Source organism: Echiichthys vipera, assembly GCF_963691815.1.
Source record: "Echiichthys vipera genome assembly, chromosome: 17".
In the NCBI taxonomy this organism is placed as follows: domain Eukaryota; kingdom Metazoa; phylum Chordata; class Actinopteri; order Perciformes; family Trachinidae; genus Echiichthys; species Echiichthys vipera.
The window spans coordinates 4,585,754-4,608,656 of record NC_139842.1 but is presented as its reverse complement, the minus strand read 5'-3'; the positions used below and the strand labels follow the sequence as shown (position 1 = coordinate 4,608,656).

General features: G+C 42.0%; 1 protein-coding gene across 2 annotated transcripts in view; it reads right to left on the bottom strand.

Moving 5' to 3' along the window:
* Positions 1–22,903, bottom strand: part of septin12 (septin 12) — a 53,966-nt gene that overhangs the window by 5,017 nt on the left and 26,046 nt on the right. For both annotated transcript variants that reach the window (XM_083931158.1, XM_083931159.1), the window contains exons 2-9: positions 14,706–15,119; positions 12,557–12,685; positions 5,301–5,382; positions 4,987–5,124; positions 3,122–3,239; positions 2,816–2,911; positions 1,736–1,832; positions 878–929 (exon numbers count right to left, since the gene is read on the bottom strand). In XM_083931158.1, the coding sequence (XP_083787284.1) occupies positions 878–929; positions 1,736–1,832; positions 2,816–2,911; positions 3,122–3,239; positions 4,987–5,124; positions 5,301–5,382; positions 12,557–12,685; positions 14,706–15,119 (1,126 nt within the window). The remainder of the gene's footprint in view (positions 1–877; positions 930–1,735; positions 1,833–2,815; positions 2,912–3,121; positions 3,240–4,986; positions 5,125–5,300; positions 5,383–12,556; positions 12,686–14,705; positions 15,120–22,903) is intronic.

Below are 22,903 nucleotides of genomic sequence, written 5' to 3'. Positions count from 1 at the left end.
ACCAACCACCCAAAAGCATAGAGCCTACAGCTGCGGCTATTGCCGACACAGAGGCATAAATATACAAAAATATTTACAATAGACATTTTCATCATTTTGAATGTATATGAATTTTAAAATAGATTCAGGGACAGGTGTTTTGTTCACCACTGATAATATTTTCATGGTAGGGTTACAGTATTAGAACCGTATTTGGTTTGGCCGCCAGAAATTGCCTTTCTTTCTATTTCTTCCCTTTTTAAATGTAACTTTATTGCTTATTTTTGCTATTTTTTATCTATTTTTGCTATTTTTTTACCTTATTTTGTCATATTCTGTTGCTGCTGTGACAAAAGAATTTCCCCGTCTGTGGGACATTAAAGGTTTTCTGATTCTGATTTAGCTTACCTTGCACAGCTGCCAAATTCTGGCGATAACACAAGATCACGCGAGAATCACGTACACAAGTAACACGAAAAATCCATCTTATCAAAGTAATGTGTCTGGGTTCATTGACATTGGACTGGCCAATCAGTGTCCTGTAAGGAGCTACTGCCAGTTGAAGGGGGAGCTGGGGATGATGACAGCATGAGTGGCAACAAGGGTGGCTCCTAAAGAGGTTAGCTTAGATGCTAAAATAGCATTAGTTTTTCCTTCATTGTTTTCTCTCTTCTTCAAACAGATGGTCCGTCAAATCACCTGACAGGTTTGTTTTGAATGTGGCTGCTCTTTCACAATCAGATTCTAGTGAACCAACCCTGTCAGATGGTTCTGTGTAACAGACCATCCGGCGAGTCAGGTTAGCCATTAGCTACTGTTTGTTCCATGACCCTTCACTTGAACATCGTAGTGGTCCCTTAAAGGTGTCCTATGAGTGTAGCAGCACAGACAAACTCACCTGATGAGTAGATCTCTCAGGTTGGCAAACTCACAGTGTGCCACATTTTCGACTGTGGAAAGATACAAAGATATATTTAATTTATTTATTATTGAATTGTACAAATAAACTCATTCAGAGAAAAATATGGCATTGTGTTAAACTATCAGACGCATGTATCGGTAGGTCTAATTAAATATCACATGACCCAATTTGGCAACAATTAAAATGATTAAAATGGAGAAGTCTGATGGGAGGTCTAACCGGCTGTACATGAGCAGAGTATAAAACGTCAGTGTGTGTCATCTCACAGGCCGCGGCTGTGTCGGAAAAGTGAAGAACACAACTTTCTGTGATAATGCTACGGATGTGATGATAATAGATTTTGATATCACAATTATTATCAGAGAAAATATCACTGTTTCACGGTTTTTAGGATTATTAATCAAGGAATTTATTATTTAACACAATGCCTTCACCGTACTGCCCCAAGCTAATCAGTGTTAGCCACGTCCTGTTGTTAGCTACTCTCCAGGAAATCCCTATAAATAGCTTATAGACGGAAAAAACTGTCTCGATGGCTTATTTGATGTATGTAAGTGCCAAAAAATACCATGGGATGATTTTGCGCCGTAATTACACTTCAAATGTAGACAAAGTAACAGTATGCACACGTGTGGCCAGGGGGTGTATACAGTAAAACACTGGAAGAAATATCACCATCGTCACAGATTGTTGTGGTTAGAGGCAGCTGCTACAGTCGTTAAAGCCGCCTCTTCAACCGCTTTGCCAAGATTAGATCACTATCTGTATACAGTATACATTACAGAAGTAAATGTTATTGCAGGTGTGAACACTGATGTTGAACTGATGCTTTACCTTCAATGATTCCCCACTTTGTTTTCCGTCCCAGCACCTTGTTTCCATTCACCTGGTGCTCCTTGTCGGTTCCCACCACAGCGAAGGGAATGCTTTCCTGGACACACAGTATGAAGAAGAAGAAGAAGAAGAAGAAGAAGAAGAAGAAGAAGCAATGGGGAAATTCAATTTTCACTCTGTTTTTTTTCATTTTACACACACACAGGCCCGAAATACACACACATGCACAGACAGGACCTATATCCTTGCAACTAATGGAGAGATGTTAGAGCGAGGGGGCTGCCAATGACCGGCGCCCCGAGCAGTTGGGGGTTCAGTGCCTTGCTAAACAGCACCTCGACAGTGCCCAGGAGATGAACTGGCACCTCTCCAGCCACCAGTCCACGCTCCATACAGGGACTTGAAACAGCGACCCTCCTGTTCCCAGCCAAGTCACCTATGGACTAAGCTACTGCCGCCCATGAACATGTCTCAGTCAGATTCATTCATCATAAGACGTGAGAGCTACAGTATCGGCACACTACGGATACAAACTCAGTGAAAACACTTTGGTTATACAAGGGTTCAACTACGAACATTTATTTGAATGTACTCGTTTATTTTAGTTCGTCATTCGTTTTTTCCCGACTTTTTTTTTTAGCAATGACTTGGTTTTATCAATTTCAATGTAAACTAAGAAAAAACAGTTTCCAGGAGTTAGGAGCCCCCCGCGTATTGACCTTGATCCTAACCTCCCACTCAGTGTGAGCATTGTATCTGTGTACCCTGTTGCTTCCAAGTTCTCATCAAGTACAGTGCACTCGCAGACCCAGCAGGCTAGGGTCAGGGTTACAATGTGAGCACAATATCAACTAAAATAATAACTGTTTCAAACCTAGATCTGGACACAGGGTTCCTCTACAGGACAGGGCAATATGATAAGATAGTGAACACAGAAACATGTTAAAAAATGCTTCTACCGCGCCTCATACTGACAAAAAAAAGAAAATCTGGGTGTGACTGAACTTTTAAGATGTTCACCCCTTGATTAAGTTTTGAACAGTCGTTGCTTCGACTTTATGACAGACGTGGATACGTTACCCTGATCCTGTCGTTGAGGATGCGTTCTTCTGGATCTTCATCGTACTCTCTCTGCGGGTAAACACGGATCCCATTGGCTTTTAAGTCTTGCCTTATCTGTCAAAGTGACAAGTTAAACACGGGTCAAACAGGTCAGGCTGAGTGGTTTACATTGAAGGTTATATTTTGAGGCGGTGCAGTGGCCATTTTCTCAAGCAAGAGACCGGATTTTGTTCATGTTGCACAGTCAGAATGTCATTTGGAGGACACGTATGTGCTCTAAAGAAAACATGCTTTAACTGTGTGTATATATGTGGGTTCCCTCACCCTCTCTTTGAACTCCTGTCTTTCCTCAATGGTGAGTGTGTCAGCTTTGGCGATGACCGGCACGATGCTCACTATCTTTCCCAATCTCTTCATGAACTCAACATCGATGGGGCGTAACCTGCAAACAAAAGACACACCTCTGGTCAGTTTGGACAAACAATGGAGCTCTATGGCACAACATTTAAAAGTGTAAAAAAGTACATCAGTGGACACCTTCAAAGCCAAAAGCTGAAACCCAAGACAAGGTCTGTTAGACAATCCACCACTTTGGTCCAAATAAAAATGATATCTCTATATGACATTTGGTACAGGTAGCAATGGTTCACAGACAATAAATCCTAATAACCCAAACTATGAGGTTTTGTGTAAAACATATCAGCAATTAAGGATTGCCATGAAGACATTCCTGTCACCCTCAAGACAATTTCAAATGACTTTGGTGGTCGCTTTTCATCTAGAGCCATTGTCGGAGCAACATATTGTTTTTATGTAATACTTTGGTTTATGACCAAATACCTGCAAAACTAATGAAATTCCCAGCTGTACTTTCTGTTTAAAGCAAAAACATTCACAGTCTCTTATGATACGTCGTAGCTGACCTGCTAGCATGTAATGCCGTTGTACATTAGGAGATAACAGAATGAACGCAAACACAGCTACTGCGCATGGTTGTCTCTTATGCAGTAATGACACATGGTAAAAAAATGTTAACTGGATGTAAATCCAGCTCTATCCGGCTGTTAAGTCTGACATAACACCCTTTCAAAATACCATTTCCGGGTCCAAACGCTCCGTTGAAACAAAACAGACACAACGGCCGAACATGTGAACAATTACAACCACCTCTTTCGTCAGTTGGACGTCATTTTCATCGATAAGAAAGATGTAAAATTACAATTTTTAAAAACTCAGATCTTTTCAAACTACGGGGAACACAGCACTGCTGCGTTATTTTGAAAGGGCGTTACGTCATGTCTTAACAGATAAGGCTGATTTCAGGCACACTAAGGCAAATTGCCACATGGTTGTCCAGCTATGGGAGTGTCACATGAATGGTCCTTATGTGTGATGTCCTGTTGTGTTGTTTAACCCCTAATGTAGCACAGGTAGAATGTATATTTCACAATTATTGTTTTCCGTCAGATCGTTGTTATGACCTTGACATTTCTGCTCGCTTGAAGGCAGCTTCATTTCACAGAGAGAGAAAGAAAGAAAGAAAGAGAAGAGACGGAGGGACTGAGTGACTGTGCAGAAAACAACCAGCCATAACAGATGAAGTGTAAAAAAAAGCATGAAACGGCCTGATCATGTGCATTAATATGCATGTAGCATTACAGTGGTGATAAACAGGAGAAATACTAGGCTCAAATCAAAGCTGAGGTCGTAGATATCTACGACGGGATTCCTGTAAACCCCATAAATCGACTATGATTCTGTTGAACTGGATTTTGTGGCTGTAATAAACTGACACTGGTGGTGATTAATAAACTCAGTCTACACGCTCAATCAGCAGATAATATGACGTGCATCATCAAGTTCCCGCTGCAAACAAGACGCAGCTTGTCTTTCGGGTGTTAGTTCACTCACCAGATAATGTCTTTTTCTATCTCTAACTCAATAACACTTCATGCCACTTAGAGTTAAACTGACAGTACGGAGAATAGACGGGTACCAGAAATAAAAGAAAGACAAGAAACATTTAAGGGCTTGTCCAGTAAAATGTGTCGAGCGCTGCGACATAACTATAAAACGAAATGGTTTGCGAATGTAATATGCTACAACGTGAGGTGCCTTTTTTTGGAAAGGAAACAAACAACAAAAAAAAGTGCGTAGAGGTGCGAGTGAAGCAGCGAATGAGGTTTGACCTGTGTCCAGTGGCAGGGAGGAAGTAGATGCAGCAGTGGACTCTGCTGTCCGGTATTCTTCTCTTGCGGTTGATATGCAGCTCCTCTCTCAGGTATTTCTCATACTGCTCGTTGACGTGCTTCACTATGGGTTCCCAGCTGGAAGGAGAAGCATATTTGCGTAATTTCTTTTAAAAAAATACGTTGGCCTTATTCTATATTGTTCTTATTGGTTTTTGTTATTGTTAAACCAACAATTATTAATAATATTAATAACCCTTCTTCTCTGCCTTCATCCATCTGTCCATTTTTGTCTCCACCCTCCGACCACTCACCAGTTCTCATTGTTGATCTGGTCTCCGAATCCTGGAGTGTCGATCACCGTGAGCTTCATCCTCACCCCTTTCTCCTCAATCACTGAACATAGAAGGACAGAGAGGGGGGGTTACATGTGCAGTAGTTACGATTTACAACATCAAAAAAGGAAAACAAAGACAGGTTTCCAGTGAAAAACACAGCAGAGACACTTTACTGCATTAACTGTCTCTTTCATTTATCACATGTTGGCTTCAGGGTTGAGACTAGTTTAAAAGTCAAGCCATGGCTTTAAGGATGGCATAAGAGCAGCTAAAGACCGAGTCTGGAGGACGGATGGGGGTTAGTATTGGCTGTAGAATAGTAAATCATTGTAAGCGTAGTAACAAAAATTCACAATGATGAGATCAAAGTGATACCTTCACACAGTTAGCCTTGTGCGTCTCTTAGTGTTTGTGTGTGTGTGTCAGTGTTAGTGTGTGTGGCGGCGTGTGAATGTTTGAGGAAAGCCGAGCAGCGGAGTGAACACTATCATTTGAGTCTGTTGCCATTGTTGAGTAAGCACACAGGAATCTCCTCTGAGTGGAAGCATGACAGCAAACATCTGGAACCTGATCATTAGGATTTTTTTACAAACCTGCAATAAAGTAACACTTTGCGGCTTCTTAGAGCACTCAGCCAGTTAACAGACCAGTACAGCAACTGGTTTCACTGGTTCATTTAACTGAAACCAGGGAGGACGAACTAACTAGAAAAGCATTCCATGTACAATGTCGAAAGTACATGCGAGCGCTGAAATGCTGTATATATCAGGTGAGTGATGCATACAGTGGAAGTGAATTGGGCTTTAATCCATAATATAACAAACTAACATATGGACTGAACTCCATCATAATAGACATATGTAAAGTGTGCAATAGTGAGCTTTGTAAGAAACTGTTCTCCCCCGAAAAAAGACCCCATAGATTGTTTGTATAAGCAGCTTACGACCCTTGTCTACATTTATAGTGGTGATGACCTATAGACTTAGACTTAGTCTTAGAGACTTAGACTTCTCTTTATTGATCCTTCAGGATGAACTCCCGCAAGGAAATTGAGATTCCAGCAGCTTACAAGAACACAATGGAGGTATAAAGAAATACAGTATAAGATAACCAACTCACTCAACAGTAAGCAATAAACTCATAGTCATAGGTCACGTAAAATTCAAAGAAAATGAAATCAGATGAGTTAAATGTAGAGGAAATGTTTAAGATAAAATATGTACGACTGTATATGACAGAAATGAGCAGTAAGATTAAATTAGCGCACTTAAGTGGTGGATAAAGTTATTGCACAAAAAAGAAGAAGACGGTAAGTGTCCAGGTATGTGAGAGTACTACAGTCATTACGATGAGAGCAAAGAAGAAGGTCAGGTGACGTAATAGAAAGAGTGATAAAGTCTGTGTAGGGAGGAGGTCACCCAGTAGACCTCTGTTCATGCCCCTGATGAAACCAATATTCACTGCTGACTTATTACGTGCGTACATGAGTTAATTTGTAAGTTAAGTTATGCATGTAATAGTGGCGGCTGCTGGTCTTCCAAGGAGGGGAAGCTCTTTTTTCCGGCCTAAATCATAAATGTGTTTGTTTATTTGTATGTAAATTCTAAAAAAATGATCTGTGACCTTGTCGTACCAACTAGGTTTCTTTTCCAGGGACTTGACCAGTGTTTTCTCAATGGCCAGCAGAGCTAGGCTGCTTAAACGGCCTTGGCCCAGCTGGAGCTGCTGCGCCAGGCTACTGTGAAGTGTGACCGCCCGTGAGTGTGAGTGATCGTGACGGGTGGAGAAGCTCCACAGCTGCCGCTGCTCGTTGGGGATAGAAACCGCAGAGTGACAGAACAGAGTCACCAAACACAACGCTAGTCGTATTTAACAAAGACAAAGTCGCTGAGGATCGGTAAAGTCTCCGGATCAGTTCAGAACAACAGAATGAAAAACTTGGAAAATGCTCCGCAGGATGTTTTTCCGTTATCCCCATTTAGCTGTCAATCAAAAAAGGATTCTGCCTCAGACAGCTCATCCAATCATCATGCAGAAGCCGAGCGGCCGGGCCAGCCCACTGTCCCATAGACCCCTAGAGACGCTGAGAGTCTGATGGGCGGGACAAAGCCCAGCACTTCAACATGACCGTCTAGTTTGGCTGCAGTGGAACAACCCGCTCTACGCTTCCCCATTTAAGTCAGCAGAACCTGAGCGTCCAACTGTGTAGAGCGCTGTGGGGATGAATGCAAAGGAAGTTGCCCCGCGTACCTGTGATAAGTAGCTGATTCTGAACAAAAGATGATGGTTTTCTAGCGAGTATTTAGTCATTGAAATGTACACACAGCAGTACAGTATTTCACCACTTTTCTTGTTGGTGTCTTAGAGCAATCGCCACTGGTATTTAACTATGTTTCGCTCTGTTACATACAGCACGTAACTACGTCATGCACTTCTGTGTGTAACTAAAGTTACGGAAACGCAAAGTAAACTGTTTGGTCCAGCTAAGGAATGCTACATTAGGCAGTTTTTACCTTTACTAAGACATAAAGAGGTTGATGATTATCTCAAAGATGTTGCAAGTGTCTGACCCTTTGCAGTCATTTTTCGACGGCACACTTTGCAAATTGGATCTCCTACAACAACTCCCTGGTCATTTTGTAGCTATTTGTTTTTGGTGGATATCAAGCTGAAACGTCAGTTTCCGCTGACATTTTTACAGCTGCTTCACACTCCAGGTTAGTGGCATACCTCACACACAAAAAAACGACCAGAGCACACACACTTGTCACATAACTCCCGGGAAGATTTCAGCGCTCAAACAAATAACGTGACTCGCGATATTCATTTTCACACTGCAGGAATCAGGACACCATAGATATCATATGGCAAAACTGGTTGATCCTGACATCCCTAATGCCACTGACATGAAAGTAAAGTGAAGTGGAGTTCAGACGCTTAACTCAGAGGGGCCTTATATTTAAGAAACAGCCAGAATGGTGAAATGTGACATTCTCTAAACCATGTTTAATAACCACATGACCTGGAATCCTACATACAGATTAATGTGTTATTGTCAGAACATTAAAATGTAATTTATCTAAACATGATTGATTCATATGTTAATTCTTTATGTGTTTAGGGACAGGTATTAAATTACTTTTTTAATCCGTGTTTTCAGTGTACTCCGATTGTATCTGAGACTGTTACATTCAGCCCACACTGTAGAGGACAGTAAAGCCAGGAGTGACACACACACACACACACACACACACACACACACACACACACACACACACACACACACACACACACACACACACACACACACACACACACACACACACACACACACACACACACACACACACACACACACACACACACACACACACACACACACACACACACACACACACACACACACACACACACACACACACACACACACACACACACACACACACACACCTTTTACTAGGTTTCTAATGAGCTTTACAGTTGCCTGAGGGCCACAACTGTTTTTCATTTCCCACATTCTACTGGATTTACAGGCAGTGAGGTCAGCGTGACCTCAAACTGAGTTTTGGGAAATGTTGAGCCGTTTGTCGATGAATAAAATACAGCAGAATGACCGTTTAGTGTTTGGCCTGTAATAAAGAGCTACATGACAGCTCTGGTTCACTTTTGACACACATTTAAAAAAGAACCGACAGATCTTACATCCAGTTTCACTCTGACAGTGTGAAGCGGAGGCGAACCTCACTTCCTTATCTCCTCATCACACTTTGGTCTCATGAAGATGCTCCCTGCACTGTAGTCCAGAGCGAGCATGCTTCTTCTTGATTTTGGAGATCCATTTGACCTTTTGTCTGTGGGCCATGGTGAGGTCTGGATTTCCCACTAAACAGCACATTCAAAAAACGAACGTCCAGGTTTCCATGGAATCAGCTCTGGATCTTTATTGTGGTTTTAAGACCCTGACCAACACTTTCTCAAGTTACACTGTTAAGTCACAAATTCCACTTGTACACAGGAAATATCACCATGATAATCCACCATCTGTACCCCAGAGATGATTTGATTTGATTTCATTGACATCATGACATTTCCTCCTCTAGCTCTGGTAAGGCTCAAAGAAGAGCACAATTATCAATATGTTGTTTGTTCTGTTCATGTTTGTTTGTTTATCATGGGATGTAACAAAAATATTGTCTGGTCGGGCTTTACTCTTCTTCATTTTACTCCTTACAGTAAGTGTCCTCTGTGTTTTGAGCATAAACTGTATAAAATATGGATGTAGTCTCCTTGACATCACCCATACATTACTGAGAAGCCAAATTAAGCTCAAAGTGTCGGCCATTTGGCAGTGCCTGACACCCTTTAGTCTCCTGTGACAGCAGCCATCTTTCACTCAAAGCTGCCAGCCTTTTATCATGCGTAAAAGCAATTCTTACCTTACTGGAATTTTTACAATTTTATTTTGTAATCTTAAAATGCTCCTTATAAGCGTATGGAACACTAAAATGTTAAAGAAATCCACCAGGTGTTGAAACTCAAAGATATTCAATTATCATATACTGTATTTCTGGTAAAAGTCTGGCCAATAATTTTATTCGGCCCCAATAACATTATTTGCGGAGCTTCCTGCCTGTCATCCGCCGCTGCATTTTACTTGCTCTGTTCATGCTACGTTCAAGTGCGATGGGAAAGTTTCGGACCTCCAATTAGGCAAAGTTCACTAGAATGCCTGTCAAAGTGTACCCTCCTACTATCAAATTCAGGGGAAATCGACCTTTCCCCGGAACTCGCTTTTCCAGTGCACGCTGCCTAATTGGAGGTCCGAAACTTCGGACTTCCCATGGCACTGGAACAAAGCATTTCTCCCTCATTGCACGTGTCAGGGGAGAAGGGAACATCAGACATCAAGCAGGCGGAATAAGGTGGGACTTTTGAGGGAAGTGCTGTGAGACATGCATGAGAGGTAAGTGGCCATGTGAGGAACTTTTTGGACCTTGTGCTTTGGCTTCGTTTCTTAGCCCCGGAGCTTGCCGCTTGGTTTTGAGTCAGTCTTTCACATAATTAAATAGATGCATAGTTATTACTGATTAGATTAAAATGTATACATAAACATGACAATGATAAGTCAAAATTAACACTATCCCTTAGAGTACCCTCTTTTTTAAATAACTTGTTACATTCATGGGAGAGTTGAGAGGTATGTCACCCTTGTAGTCTGTTTGGAAATGAATATATCATGCTATAACAGTTTTAGGTTGTGTGTACTCTTGACCCATTACAAAATCACCCTTTAAGTATAATAAGGTTGTAACACATAGATCATCCTGTCACTCTCTCTAATCCTTTGGAGAGTGAAAAGAACATGGAGGATGTCATGTGAAGAAACCTGCAGTTTGCTTCTGCATCGTGACCATATTTAGGCTTTTTGGTTGTTCCTCAACAGTAGGCTCTAAAGGTTACATCTATACCTGGACAGGGGTATAGATGTAACCTGAGTTTAGGGGAACCATGTTTTTCATGTCGTGTGTTTCAGAGTGTGCAGAGTGTAAATGTGACAAGCATTTACACATAAAGATATAGACGTGAGAGTGCAGGAGAAGATGTTTATGGAGGATGTCATGGTCTACAGCTTCACATTCTTTGAGTCACACATGGAAAAGAACCTTCCCCTAACAAAGAGACAGGTTGTGTGTGTGTGTGTGTGTGTGTGTGCGTGTGCGTGGATGTGTGTGTGTGTGTGTGTTTGTGTGTGTGTGTGTGTGTGTGTGTGTGTGTGTGTGTGTGTGTGTGTGTGTGAGAGAGAGAGAAAAATAGATAAATTATGTTTCATGTCTTTGGCCTGATGTTTTCTTTTGAAGCAGCAAAAGCATATACACACTTTGCATGACTATCTGATTTTAATGTTGAAGATTTTAGCCCAAGTACTTGAAATTAAATGTCACCTAGTCATAAATCGATGCATCAAAAACGATAGCTTACTTAATTTGTACCAGAAAATCTGATGTAAGGCTACTTAAAAAACCAACAACCCACAACCATCGCAACCAGCCTATTGAATGTATTTAAAAAGGCTTCTAAAAAAGTAAAAGGTCATCAATTTCCTCATAAAAAAGATGGGAAAAAAATAACTTCACGTCATCACATAAACTCATGCACATGTACTTCGGGTGTATGGAACTCCTTGAAGTCATTTCAAAAATATTCTCGGAAAAATAACCATGGGCAAGTGATAAAAAGCTAAAGGAGTTTATTTTTAATTGACTGAATGAATATGTGCTATGCTAACTAAAACAACATAGAGTCTACCGTCACGCTAGCAGCTCTGCAAGGTTGTACTTAGGCACAGTGGTGCTTTGAGCTAAATGCTAACGTCTGCATGCTAACGTGCTCTCATTTACAATGCTAATGCTAATGTTTAGAAGGCAATGTTGACTGTCATGCTAACATTTGCTATAGCTATGCTTTAATTTGGTAAGAATACACATGCACAGTCTCTTGCTGCAGATGAAGTCATCAATGCTAATTCGCATTAGCATCCACCAGAACTCCACCAGTGTCTACCACACAAAGTCTTTGTCTTTGCTCTGTTACATTACATTAAGTGTGTTTCAGCATAATTACCAAAAATATATTGTGTGAGAGTTACAGAAGAAATCCTACAATACAAAACAATACAATGCAATATGGATAAACGGACCCTTTGAGGGGCACAATATCCACCTATATTTTGTAGTACAAATGGGGTTTTCACAGTGTTAAATACACTAGAAAATGTTTTTGGAAGCGTCACTGTTCAGGCTGGGGGTCCTGGTCATGAGACAAATGAAAGGAAAATGAAAGTAGGATGAGTGCTGTCACGTATTATATCATCATTCATAACCCCATCACTCTGGCATGAACAGAGTTGTGGTTGTATACACCTGATCCAGACAAACAATTCAAATCTGTGAAGACAATTCAGGTGATTGAATAAGTCCAGTCAGGTGTGTTCTTGCTTAGTTGGAATGAAAACCCGCAGCCACAGCGGCTCTTAACTGGATCAGTTTGACACCCCTGCTGTAAGTCATAAAGAAACGTGTATTGACAGACAAGGAGCAAGTAGGTCAAGTCCTACCTTCAGAAGCCTCAGGAAGTATAACCTATTCCGTGTGTGTGTGTGTGTGTGTGTGTGTGTGTGTGTGTGTGTGTGTGTGTGTGTGTGTGTGTGTGTGTGTGTGTGTGTGTGTCCTCACCGTGACTGACTGAATTCAGTTTGACTGTTTTGGAGATCTTCTCTTCGTAGTTAGGCGTGCAGGACTTCCGGCTGACTTTGGACTTGAACAGAGTGTTAACCAGTGTCGACTTGCCCAAGCCACTCTGACCTGCAGACACATAAAACCTTTTAATTTAACCGTTCTCCGAGTGTGTGGAAGAGTGTGTTGTATCTATTCCTGCCATGTCTCCTTATCTGAAGAAGATAATACAACCCTGCCAACTTGCGGATGTTGAATTATTAGCTTAGAGACAAAACAACTCCGTCAAACCCCTTCCATTTGTTAATATCATGATTGGCAACAATATGTAGTATGTTTTCTTAAAGACTCTGTGTAGATACTTTTTTGTGACTGGTGGACTTTAATTGTAGTTCTTTTTTAATAATGTGAATGACAAATGTTTATTCCAAGCCACATACAGAATTATGTCTGTTAAAGTGTCCCTATATTTTGAAATAAAGAGCCTTTATAAAGCTTTTGTCCCACCTATGGCTGGGTATTATTTATAATTTTCTCACACACACACACACACACACACACACACACCCCATTTCCTGTCTGTCCTTTATAATAAAGGCATGAAAAACTGAAAATATTACAGATATCTCTATCTTTGCCACAAGCACGTAGCGTCATGTAGTAAACAGCAACATGTTCTACTGGAGCTGTGCGTAGCTGTACCACGTAGGCGTGCCTGGAGCAGATGACCTTATTTGAAAATGTGTTCAGGCCTGATGTCAAACCGCCGAGGAAGTAGCAAAAACTGTCTGAGAGAAGGCATCGCCAGTCTGTATCCTGAGCAGATTTGCTCATGGGGCGTCACATTATTGAGACCTGGGTCATGTTGAACATGAACATCAGACATTTTAACAATATATATATGAAAGAAACGAAGGCAAAGCATAATAGGAGCCTTTTAACAAAAGAAGCCAATGTTGTCAAACTGTGAAGCTGCTCTTATCAGCTGTGCTGCACGATCATTTAAAGACCAATTCCTGCATGAGCTCCCTGACTAAAATGACAAATTGTTCATTTCACGTTTTACAGGTGTGTGTTTTATGTATGTAATCACATAAAGAGACCTCCTCTAAGGTGGAACAACAAACCAACCAATAAGAATACTTAAATAAGAGACAATTATCAGGGGGAAACTTCCTGTTTTCAATCAAACAGCAGGGGAAGTGTATATCATCTCTAGTTCTGTGTGGCAGGAAAGAGCAGACAGCTCCAACTCTCAAAACCACTTCCTCCTCACAGAATCATACTTCCTCTTCTAATACAAAAAGTGAAGAGGAAGAGACCTGGCAACCCCGTACCATCACACACGCGCATACACATACACACACGCACACACACACGCACACACGCACACACGCACACACACACACACACACACACACACACACACACACACACACACACACACACACACACACACACACACACACACACACACACACACACACACACACACACACACACACACACACACACACACACACACACACACACACACACACACACACACACACACACACACACACACACACACACACACACACACACGATGTCATTGCAGATGTAGGACACTGCTGTTGAGTGAAAAATGGGAAAACACAAAGAACTGTTAGGAAATCCTATGACATTTCGGTCACCTGGTGGCCATCATGTCGGCCTTTCATTGGTCAAATACTCGCCACAGTGGAGAGCTTTGTTGAATGGTTCAGGAGATGCTGACCTTTCCACAGAGCTCTGTTATTGGCTGGTTTGAATCAGCTGTCATAAGCAATCAATGTCTTAGCTTCCAGTGTCAATTAACTATTTTGAACTATTTTGCCGAGCAGACTTATGAATTATGAATAACAGCAGGGGGAATACCATTTTATTTTAATTTTTTTGTTTGTATTGTACATGGCAACGCTAGCTAATGGCATTTACATCAGAGCATACATTTTTGACAACCTCACACCTACTCTAATCTTCCTGACCAGACAAAGGCAGTCTGCAGACACTTCGCACGAGTGCATATGTGCACCTTTTATCACTTTTGTGTGCGTTACTTGAGCACAATGGTGATGTTCCTTTAATAACAGAGGGGGCGGTGTGTGTGTGTGTGTGTGAGACTCACCGACAACCATGATGTTGAACTCGAGGCCAGCCTTCATTGTCTTGCGCCTCATCTGGTCCAGCACTGCCTCGATGCCCACGTATCCAAACAGGTCAGTGCCTCGGATGAAGCTCATCTGCAGACCTGGCACAGATGGATGGAGCTCCACCTTCACCTCAGCCTCCAGCTCCATCTCCATCTCTTTCTTAATTTCTCCTTCGTCTATTCCCTTCTCTGTCCGCTTCACCTCCATCTCTGCAGGGACCTCCACACAGTTCTCCTCTTTTTCGGTCATGGAATTCTGGGTTTTCATGCTGTCTGGTTGTCCTTGGCACTTGCCCTCATCTTCTTGCTCTTGCCCCATGATGACCCTCTCCTTCTCCTCTCTCTCCTCCATTGGGCTGAGCGGGTCCGTCTCCAGCTCTCCAGCAGCTTCTGTGGATAAAGAAAGAGATTCTGGAGGTTCATGTTTGCATTTTTGGACTGCAGCAGCTGAGAGTTTGCATTTTGCAACAATAAGTAGTAGTTAAAGAACACTGGCTTTTAAACAATTTAAACAATTCCCCCTGGGATTATTAAAGTATTCCTGATTCTGTTTCTGATTCTTCCAAGGATGGTAAGAACGATCAGAAAAAAACATCAGACCTGTAAAGGTCATATTTGTATGGGATAAAACAATCGCACATAAGTGACAAAGAACTATATATTTAGACTAAGATGGTCATGTGTAAATGAAGTCAATCCTTCTCTGATCTGTGTTTGTGTGTGTGTGTGTGTGTGTGTGTGTGTGTGTGTGTGTGTGTGTGTGTGTGTGTGTGTGTGAGGGAGTTTGTCTGTGTAGTCTGGTCTGTGCTGTAAGAGGATTGGATGGCACTGTCAATCCCCCTGAGAACTTGTAGCTTTGTGTGTGTGTGTGTGTGTGTGTGTGTGTGTGTGTGTGTGTGTATGGATTCACAAATACTCTCAAATGCAATTATGACACAGTCGTCTGAAACCAGCATGACTGAAGCACGTTTTGTGTTTCTGCATGACTCAACGAGCTGTACCATTTCACTGAGCCTGACTCTCAAAACACACGCACACACACACACACACACACACACACACACACACACACACACACACACACACACACACACACTCACACACTCACACACTCACACACTCACACACTCACACACTCACACACACACACACACACACACACACACACACAGACACACACACACACACACACACACACACACACACACACACACACACACACACACACACACACACATACGCACACACACGCACACACACACACACAAACAGAGGCTGTTTGTTAGTGTCCACATAATTTAATCAGCTATAAATATCCAACTGTACAACCATTGGAACAGAACTAATCCTTATGAGTCGGGACAGAGAAGGACAAAGTGAGAGCCACAGACAGGCCTCAGTTTTTTTACATGTCATTACATTTTACACTTTACTAAAGCGGGAGGTGTTTTACTATTAAAACAATATGAATGAAGCGTGGAAGGAAATGTACTTGAATAATATGAGGTTTGTTTTTTTGCCAGTTGGTTGCATAATGGGAAATATAGGATGTGTTTTAGGAGCTTGTCTACTAGTGAAAAAAAGTCAAAATATGTCAATTACATATACTTTGACCATTATTTCAACAATGTGTGCAATACTGAATCACTAGTACCCCTTTACATGGGCATGTTTCACACTTGAAAATGAAGAAACACTGACATTTTGGGAGACAGGTCAGTCATCGAGAAATACCTCTACCTTCTGTAAATATTTAAAATGCACAAAGAGAAAAAAATATGTTGCACAGTAATTGCAGTAGTATTATAAACACATTCTGGGTTTGTCCATAAACTGATCATTTACAGTTCAGTTTTACTAATTTCCTCATTTGTTTGAGTGTTGTACTTTTCCTAAACTGTCGTAGGCTAATTTGGTGGTAATTGATCAGCATGTGGCTTAATATGTAACTGTAAAGACATGGAGACAAAGCACAGAAAATAATGTGGAGACACAGAGACCTGCAGAGGACAAAGTAACCCATGGAGCTTGTGGTGACTAGAGATGCATGTGAAAAGCAAACAGTGTGTCCAACCACAGGAAAAAGAGACTGAGAGAACCCCAGGCTGCGTTTGCTCAGGGCGGCAAATGAAAGAGAAACATAGAAGGAGACTATCTGGCTTTTTTTTTTCTGTCATCCAAGGTGGTTTTTACACATCTTAAAATTCACACATATATCAGTAACATATTTGTAAAGTACTGAAGACTTGATCACAAAAATGTAGACGTTTGTAATGTTGTGGGTCACATGAGAGAGAAATAGTACTTTCACACATGCACTTCGACTCTGAACTGAACCCGAGCTTTATTTGAAAACGCAAATGTCTGAAACAGTTGGATTGGACATCAAACAAACTTTACCCTGCCAGCTTCTCAGAATAAAGTCTGTGTATTGTCCGATTGAGCCCATGTGTGAATAGAGAGGGTCATTGTCTATCATGAAGAAGAATACTAACATCTGAGGGGGAAAAACATGGGTGATTTAAACGAAGATGGCAATGAATATGTCTACATGGAGAGACAACGAGATTCGGGTACTTAGGTCGGTAGGCAAGAGACTCTTGTTTATGACCAAATTACAAACTGGCTATGTGACCACAAGGTAATCTACATCATGTCCTGCCTCCTGTACACTGTATCCAAGCCCCAGCCCTCACCTGAACCAACTGTATTATGTGGACAGTCTGCTGCATGCTACATGTTTGAAAGGGAAACTCCGTGGCTTACACTGATTAGCTTGGGGCATTACAGTGAAGGCATTAAAACAGCTTTTTTAACCACTAATACTGCTCAAAATAACACCAAACCTCTGCAGTAGCATGAGAAGAGTCCCTGCACATAAAATGAAGCACCAACAACGTAGTTAGCGAACCCGGAGTTCATTAAAAGAGTGTTTTGAAAGACTTACCAACTGGCCCCGGTACCAGCTCCTCTCATAGTAAAGTCCATTCAAGTGGATTACCAAATGCAATCCAAAACGAAGGAGCCCATTGGTGCTTTGTTTTATGTGTAGGGACTCGTATGCTACTGCAGAGGTTTGGTGTTATTTTGAACATACTAGTGGTAAAAAAACAACAACACATTTTTTTTAATGCCTTCACCGTACAGCCCCGAGCTAATCTGCGTAAGCCACGTCCGGCTGTTCTTCGTTAATAATTGTAACACACAAAAACCTGTCTCGATGGCTTATTTGATGTGTATAAGTGGTGAAAAAGACCATGGGATGATGTTGCGCTGAAATTACACAAAGTGTTGACATCCTTGATTGTGACGCAGAAGGTTTTTCAACTGGTACACACAGAACTGCACTGAAAATCAGCATACTTCAGCAAAAATCACATCCCATACAGCATAGTTGTAGAGGGGTCATACAGTATGTAACCTCGCATTACAACTTGTTTTAACCTGTAGTTCTCAGTGTTTTCCCAACACCATCATCTGAACACTTGTCTAAACAATGTCATGACAAAGAAGCAGGTCACCTACAGGACGAAGCAGCTACGGCCTCGCCCTATGTGTTCTTTAGAGGTGTTAACGCTCTCATGAATATCAAGATATGAACCTGGGCTTGGTTACACAGGGGGAAGCCATCAGCCATTCCATGTTGAATCAATTGCTCTTGATTGAGAGTGATTGCCCTCTCCATACAATCAACACAATGTTTACATTTACCAATAGTATAAAGGCACATTGGTATGTCTTGTCATCTATCCCTATCTAAATACATGATCATGAACATAATGGCATTGCTGAAAACACCACCAGGAGTGATGAGGAAAATGGTGCAGGAGCATGGGTGAGATCATGACAGCTTAGGTGTCTACTCTACTCATGGCCCCAAAGCCTTTTTAATCGTGTTCAGCTTCAAATGTATGTCTGGACAACGGGTCACCAACAAGGCAAGTCTAGAGATGGGCGAGATGCTATGAACTGTACAAGAGATCTGGTGTACACTTTCACCCAGGGCTGTAGTAAAGACCAACGTAGTCAAGTCCAAGACCAGGTCCAGTGAAGTCCAAGTCAAGCCCAAGTCCATAAAAAGGTTGAGACCAAGTCAAGACCAAGACAAGTTCTGTTCTGTTTCCAAAAGTGATAGTGATTAAGGAGATAGGATGGATCTATAAACAATATGGATCTAGCTTCAAACATCAAATTACTCAATAGAGAATTTAGGCAACGTACTGTACAACTGATCCAGAATCAGCAGCCAGAAACAGTTTGACCAGTTTTTAAAAGCCAAGTCCAAGACAATTCCGAGTCCAACAAGGCATGAGATCAAAACAAGTACAAGACTTAACAAAAGGTAGACTCAAGACCGAGTCCGGGTTCAAGTACTACAGCCCTGCTTTTAATTTTGCTGGTTGTACATCGGAAAAGCTTAAACCCAACCTGTTTTCTCACCTCTGCTCATGAAGTGTATTGTTGTTGAAATGTCTTCCAGAAAGTCACAAAAGCCGTCAGACGCAACAAATTGTCAGTGTGATTGCACCCTCAGAATGGGGGTGTGAGATGTTGTTAGACGATCAGTTAAAGACTTTCTTTGAAGCAGACTGCAGTCTTTAGTCAGACTCTACCATGACATGCCTCAGCCATGCACAGCTTATTCAAAGACTTGTCAATGACACGCCTTGATAGCTAAGGTGTGAACCCAAACTACACTTCATCTAACAGAATTCCCCCAGGACTTTTAAGTCCTATACAGCTTGACCTGACACTGCATGGTGATCCAAGGGGGTTAGAGCATTTAACTAAACACAAAAAGCTATTAGAGTTGGAGATAAGGATAAAGTCTGAAGTAGACAGATTTATTCCTGAGCTGGCAGAGGAACCCACTAAAGTATGAATCATGGATCTACATGTCTACAAGTACTGAGCGGCACGGTAAACACTGCATTGACACATACAGATACAAAGCAGTAGGTTAGTCATATTTCCTCCCAGCACATTGTGGATGTCCCCAAACATCACAGCTCAGTTGATGAGAAATATTCATAGATTTACATCAAATCAATTAATAATCAAAAAAGAATATTGGCTGATAATTAGTATTATAAAACACATAATCAGTGCCTCCCATGTAATCACCGTTCAGACTTTTGCTGTGTTGATAACATGAGAGTTACAGAAAAAATCTGCAAATGAATCACTAATGAAAACAATTGTCAGTTGCATACTAACTGCATTTATTATTTTATATATGGGGGAAATAACCAAATATAGAGCCTTTAAGGGAAAACAATAGCAGTTTTGCTTGATAGATAGTATAGAAATAAATAAATGAAAATTTCAAGATGTATACATTACAGTCACAATATAATGAATAAATATTGATCTATTATTTGCATACAGTTATAAATGTTAGTGACATACACAGCGTGTTACCAAGAGTGGTATATGGATAAATGAGCAAAGCAGTGTTGAAAATGTGCTTGGTATTCAAAGTGATACAACATTTAGTTTGTACCTGTGTTATAAAACACCCCAACACCTTGTCGACAAAGCAGACGTTACAGCCCTTTCTGAGCTGTGCCAGCTACAGTGCACTTCTGTGTGAAGTAACATCACTGAAGTTTAGGATCGGTTTGATTCAACAGTTAGTAAGGAGCCAGCCGAGGCCTAACAACCCTCCCACCCCCATACTGACCGCCAAAGTGGACCAGTCCTGTCAGCTTTCATTGTTAGCCCAGGAGATCGAGCGTACCCCACTGATATCCATGGGGGATGAGAGACAAAAAAAGAATCCTACCTTCTCTCATTCACAAAAGCCAGTTGTATGACTCCCTGGTTGGCAGTGAAAGGCTCTCTGAAAAGACTTGGATGGAAGAACCGTCTCTGCTTTCTAAACTCCTCTTTCTGCAATGTTTGATTGCCGCTGCCGTGATGGTCCTGCACACTCTCTATCGGTATCTCTTTCCCTTTCTTACCGCCTCTCTCCCTCTCCCACTCTCTAGTTCTCCCTGATGTCAGCAGGAGTGTGGGGAGCAGAGAAAGGGTGAGAAACAAGAGGAGAGAGAGGGGGGGGGCTGTTGGTGGCTAAAAGCAGCTCCAGGATCCATTCAGATGCAAATGGACCAAGAAGCTTCCACTAATCCCTGAGAGGAGAACGACTACGCCTCCCCACTCCTCCCCCTCCCCCGTCAGAATCATTTATCCAGCCGGGGCTGAGCTGTCAGTCAGTGTGGGATGGAGTTGCAGGGCAGTTCAAAGTGACTGACCTATAAAACCAATCAGTTGAATTCAACTGTGATTCCTTAAAGGGACATCATTATTCCGCTTCCCCCATGGTCACTCTCCATTCCTTCCTTGCTTCTCTCTCTTTCCATTTTTGGTTTTGGCCTAGGCACTAAAGTCTCTCTAAACACTACCCTCCTATTATCAAGCTGTTGACAACGCTGATAAGTTACTGTATGGCATATATACTATATACTGTTGGGCCAATGGGGCTCTCAGTTCGCTGCCTTATGATTTACAGCCTGGAAACCAGACGAATCCGCAGAGCTCATGTTTCATTTACTCTGACAGGTACGTTTGGCCCCCCTCACATCCAGAGAGATTTCCATTAACTTTAGATCTGATGGGCCAATCACAAGCATTTACACGTGGGGCGAGTTTATGACGAAGACTGACAGAGGAGCATCATAGTTAATAAACACAACTTGTGTTCTCCATCCAGCGCAACTTACCAGACTTACCAGAGACAAAACTTAGATCAAACTGTGAAACTAGGCAGCGCTGATCAAATATGAACCAAGATTCTGTTACAGTGTTTTCTTGGTTCATATTGAAAACACTGTATTCAATACATGCAGCATGTTTTCCTGCTTCAAAACGGACTGAGTATCACCTCAACTTGCATGTCTCGTTCAGCTCTACATCATTTTGTTGCTCTGATTGGTTGTAGGTCTATCTAATTGTGTCCAGAGGTATTTTCGTCAGCAGCGTTAACACCCTTCTGTTCCAGGGTAATACACTAAAACACAAATGTGTGTTAGGTCGTGATGGTGATGCTCGGCTACATGATTATGGTTCAACAAGAGCCACGGTTTGGTCTGCATTTTGTTTTTTAAGTAAGGGTTTCGACGACGGTTTGGTTTGGTCTGAAAAAAAATGTCCAATGTTCTTCCATGTAGAGATTTGATGATATACAAAATCAACAAATATTCTTTTTTAAAAGCAAAGGTATTACTAAGCCTGTATAAACCTGACTTGATGAAGATGAAGATGATGGTGCATCCTCAAACATTACATTTCCTCCTCCACAGTCCATCTCCACTGATCTTCACACTGTATTCTTGTCTCTTAGCTTCCATTAGGGGAAAGTGAAGGGAGAACCATGCATGCACATGACCTAATGACTTTAGTTTCCTTATGGAACCGAAAAACTGCAGCCCACATGCGTGGTATCCCTGCTCATGATACGTGTTACTGGGTGAACGTAGGTTTAAGGAAGTAAACTTTGATCAGTGTGGCTCCTGCTCGAAGGATATGTTGCTCCTCAGTACAAATTAAATCTCAAATCAAGCAGCAATGCTCTTAAAGTTCGAGAAATATGTCTCTCATTATCTCTGCAGTATACATAAGCAAAAGTGCATGAATGACCTATGCTCCCTAAAGAGCAAACTGGGTTAAATGATGCAAAAGCAAATGGAAATTATGAGAGCTGAGCCGGAAGGCAAAGCTCTCGATCTACCGGTCAATCTTCATTGCTACCCTCACCTATGGTCATGAAAGCTGGGTTATGACCGAAAGAACGAGGTTGCGGTTACAAGCGGCCGAAATGGGTTTTCTCAGGAGGGTGGCTGGAGTCTCACGTAGAGAGAGGGGGAGAAGTTCAGCATCCGCGAGGAACTCGGAGTAGAGCCGCTGCTCCTTTGCGTTGAAAGGAGCCAGTTGAGGTGGTTCGGGCATCTAGTAAGGATGCCCCCTGGGCGCCTCCCGAGGGAGGTGTTCCAGACACGTCCAGCTGGGAGGAGGCCTCGGGGAAGACCCAGGACCAGGTGGAGAGATTATATCTCCATACTGGTCTGGGAACGCCTCGGGATCCCCCAGTTAGAGCTGGTTAATGTGGCCCGGGAAAGGGAAGTTTGGGGTCCCCTGCTAAAGCTGCTGCCCCCGCGACCCGACCTCGGATAAGC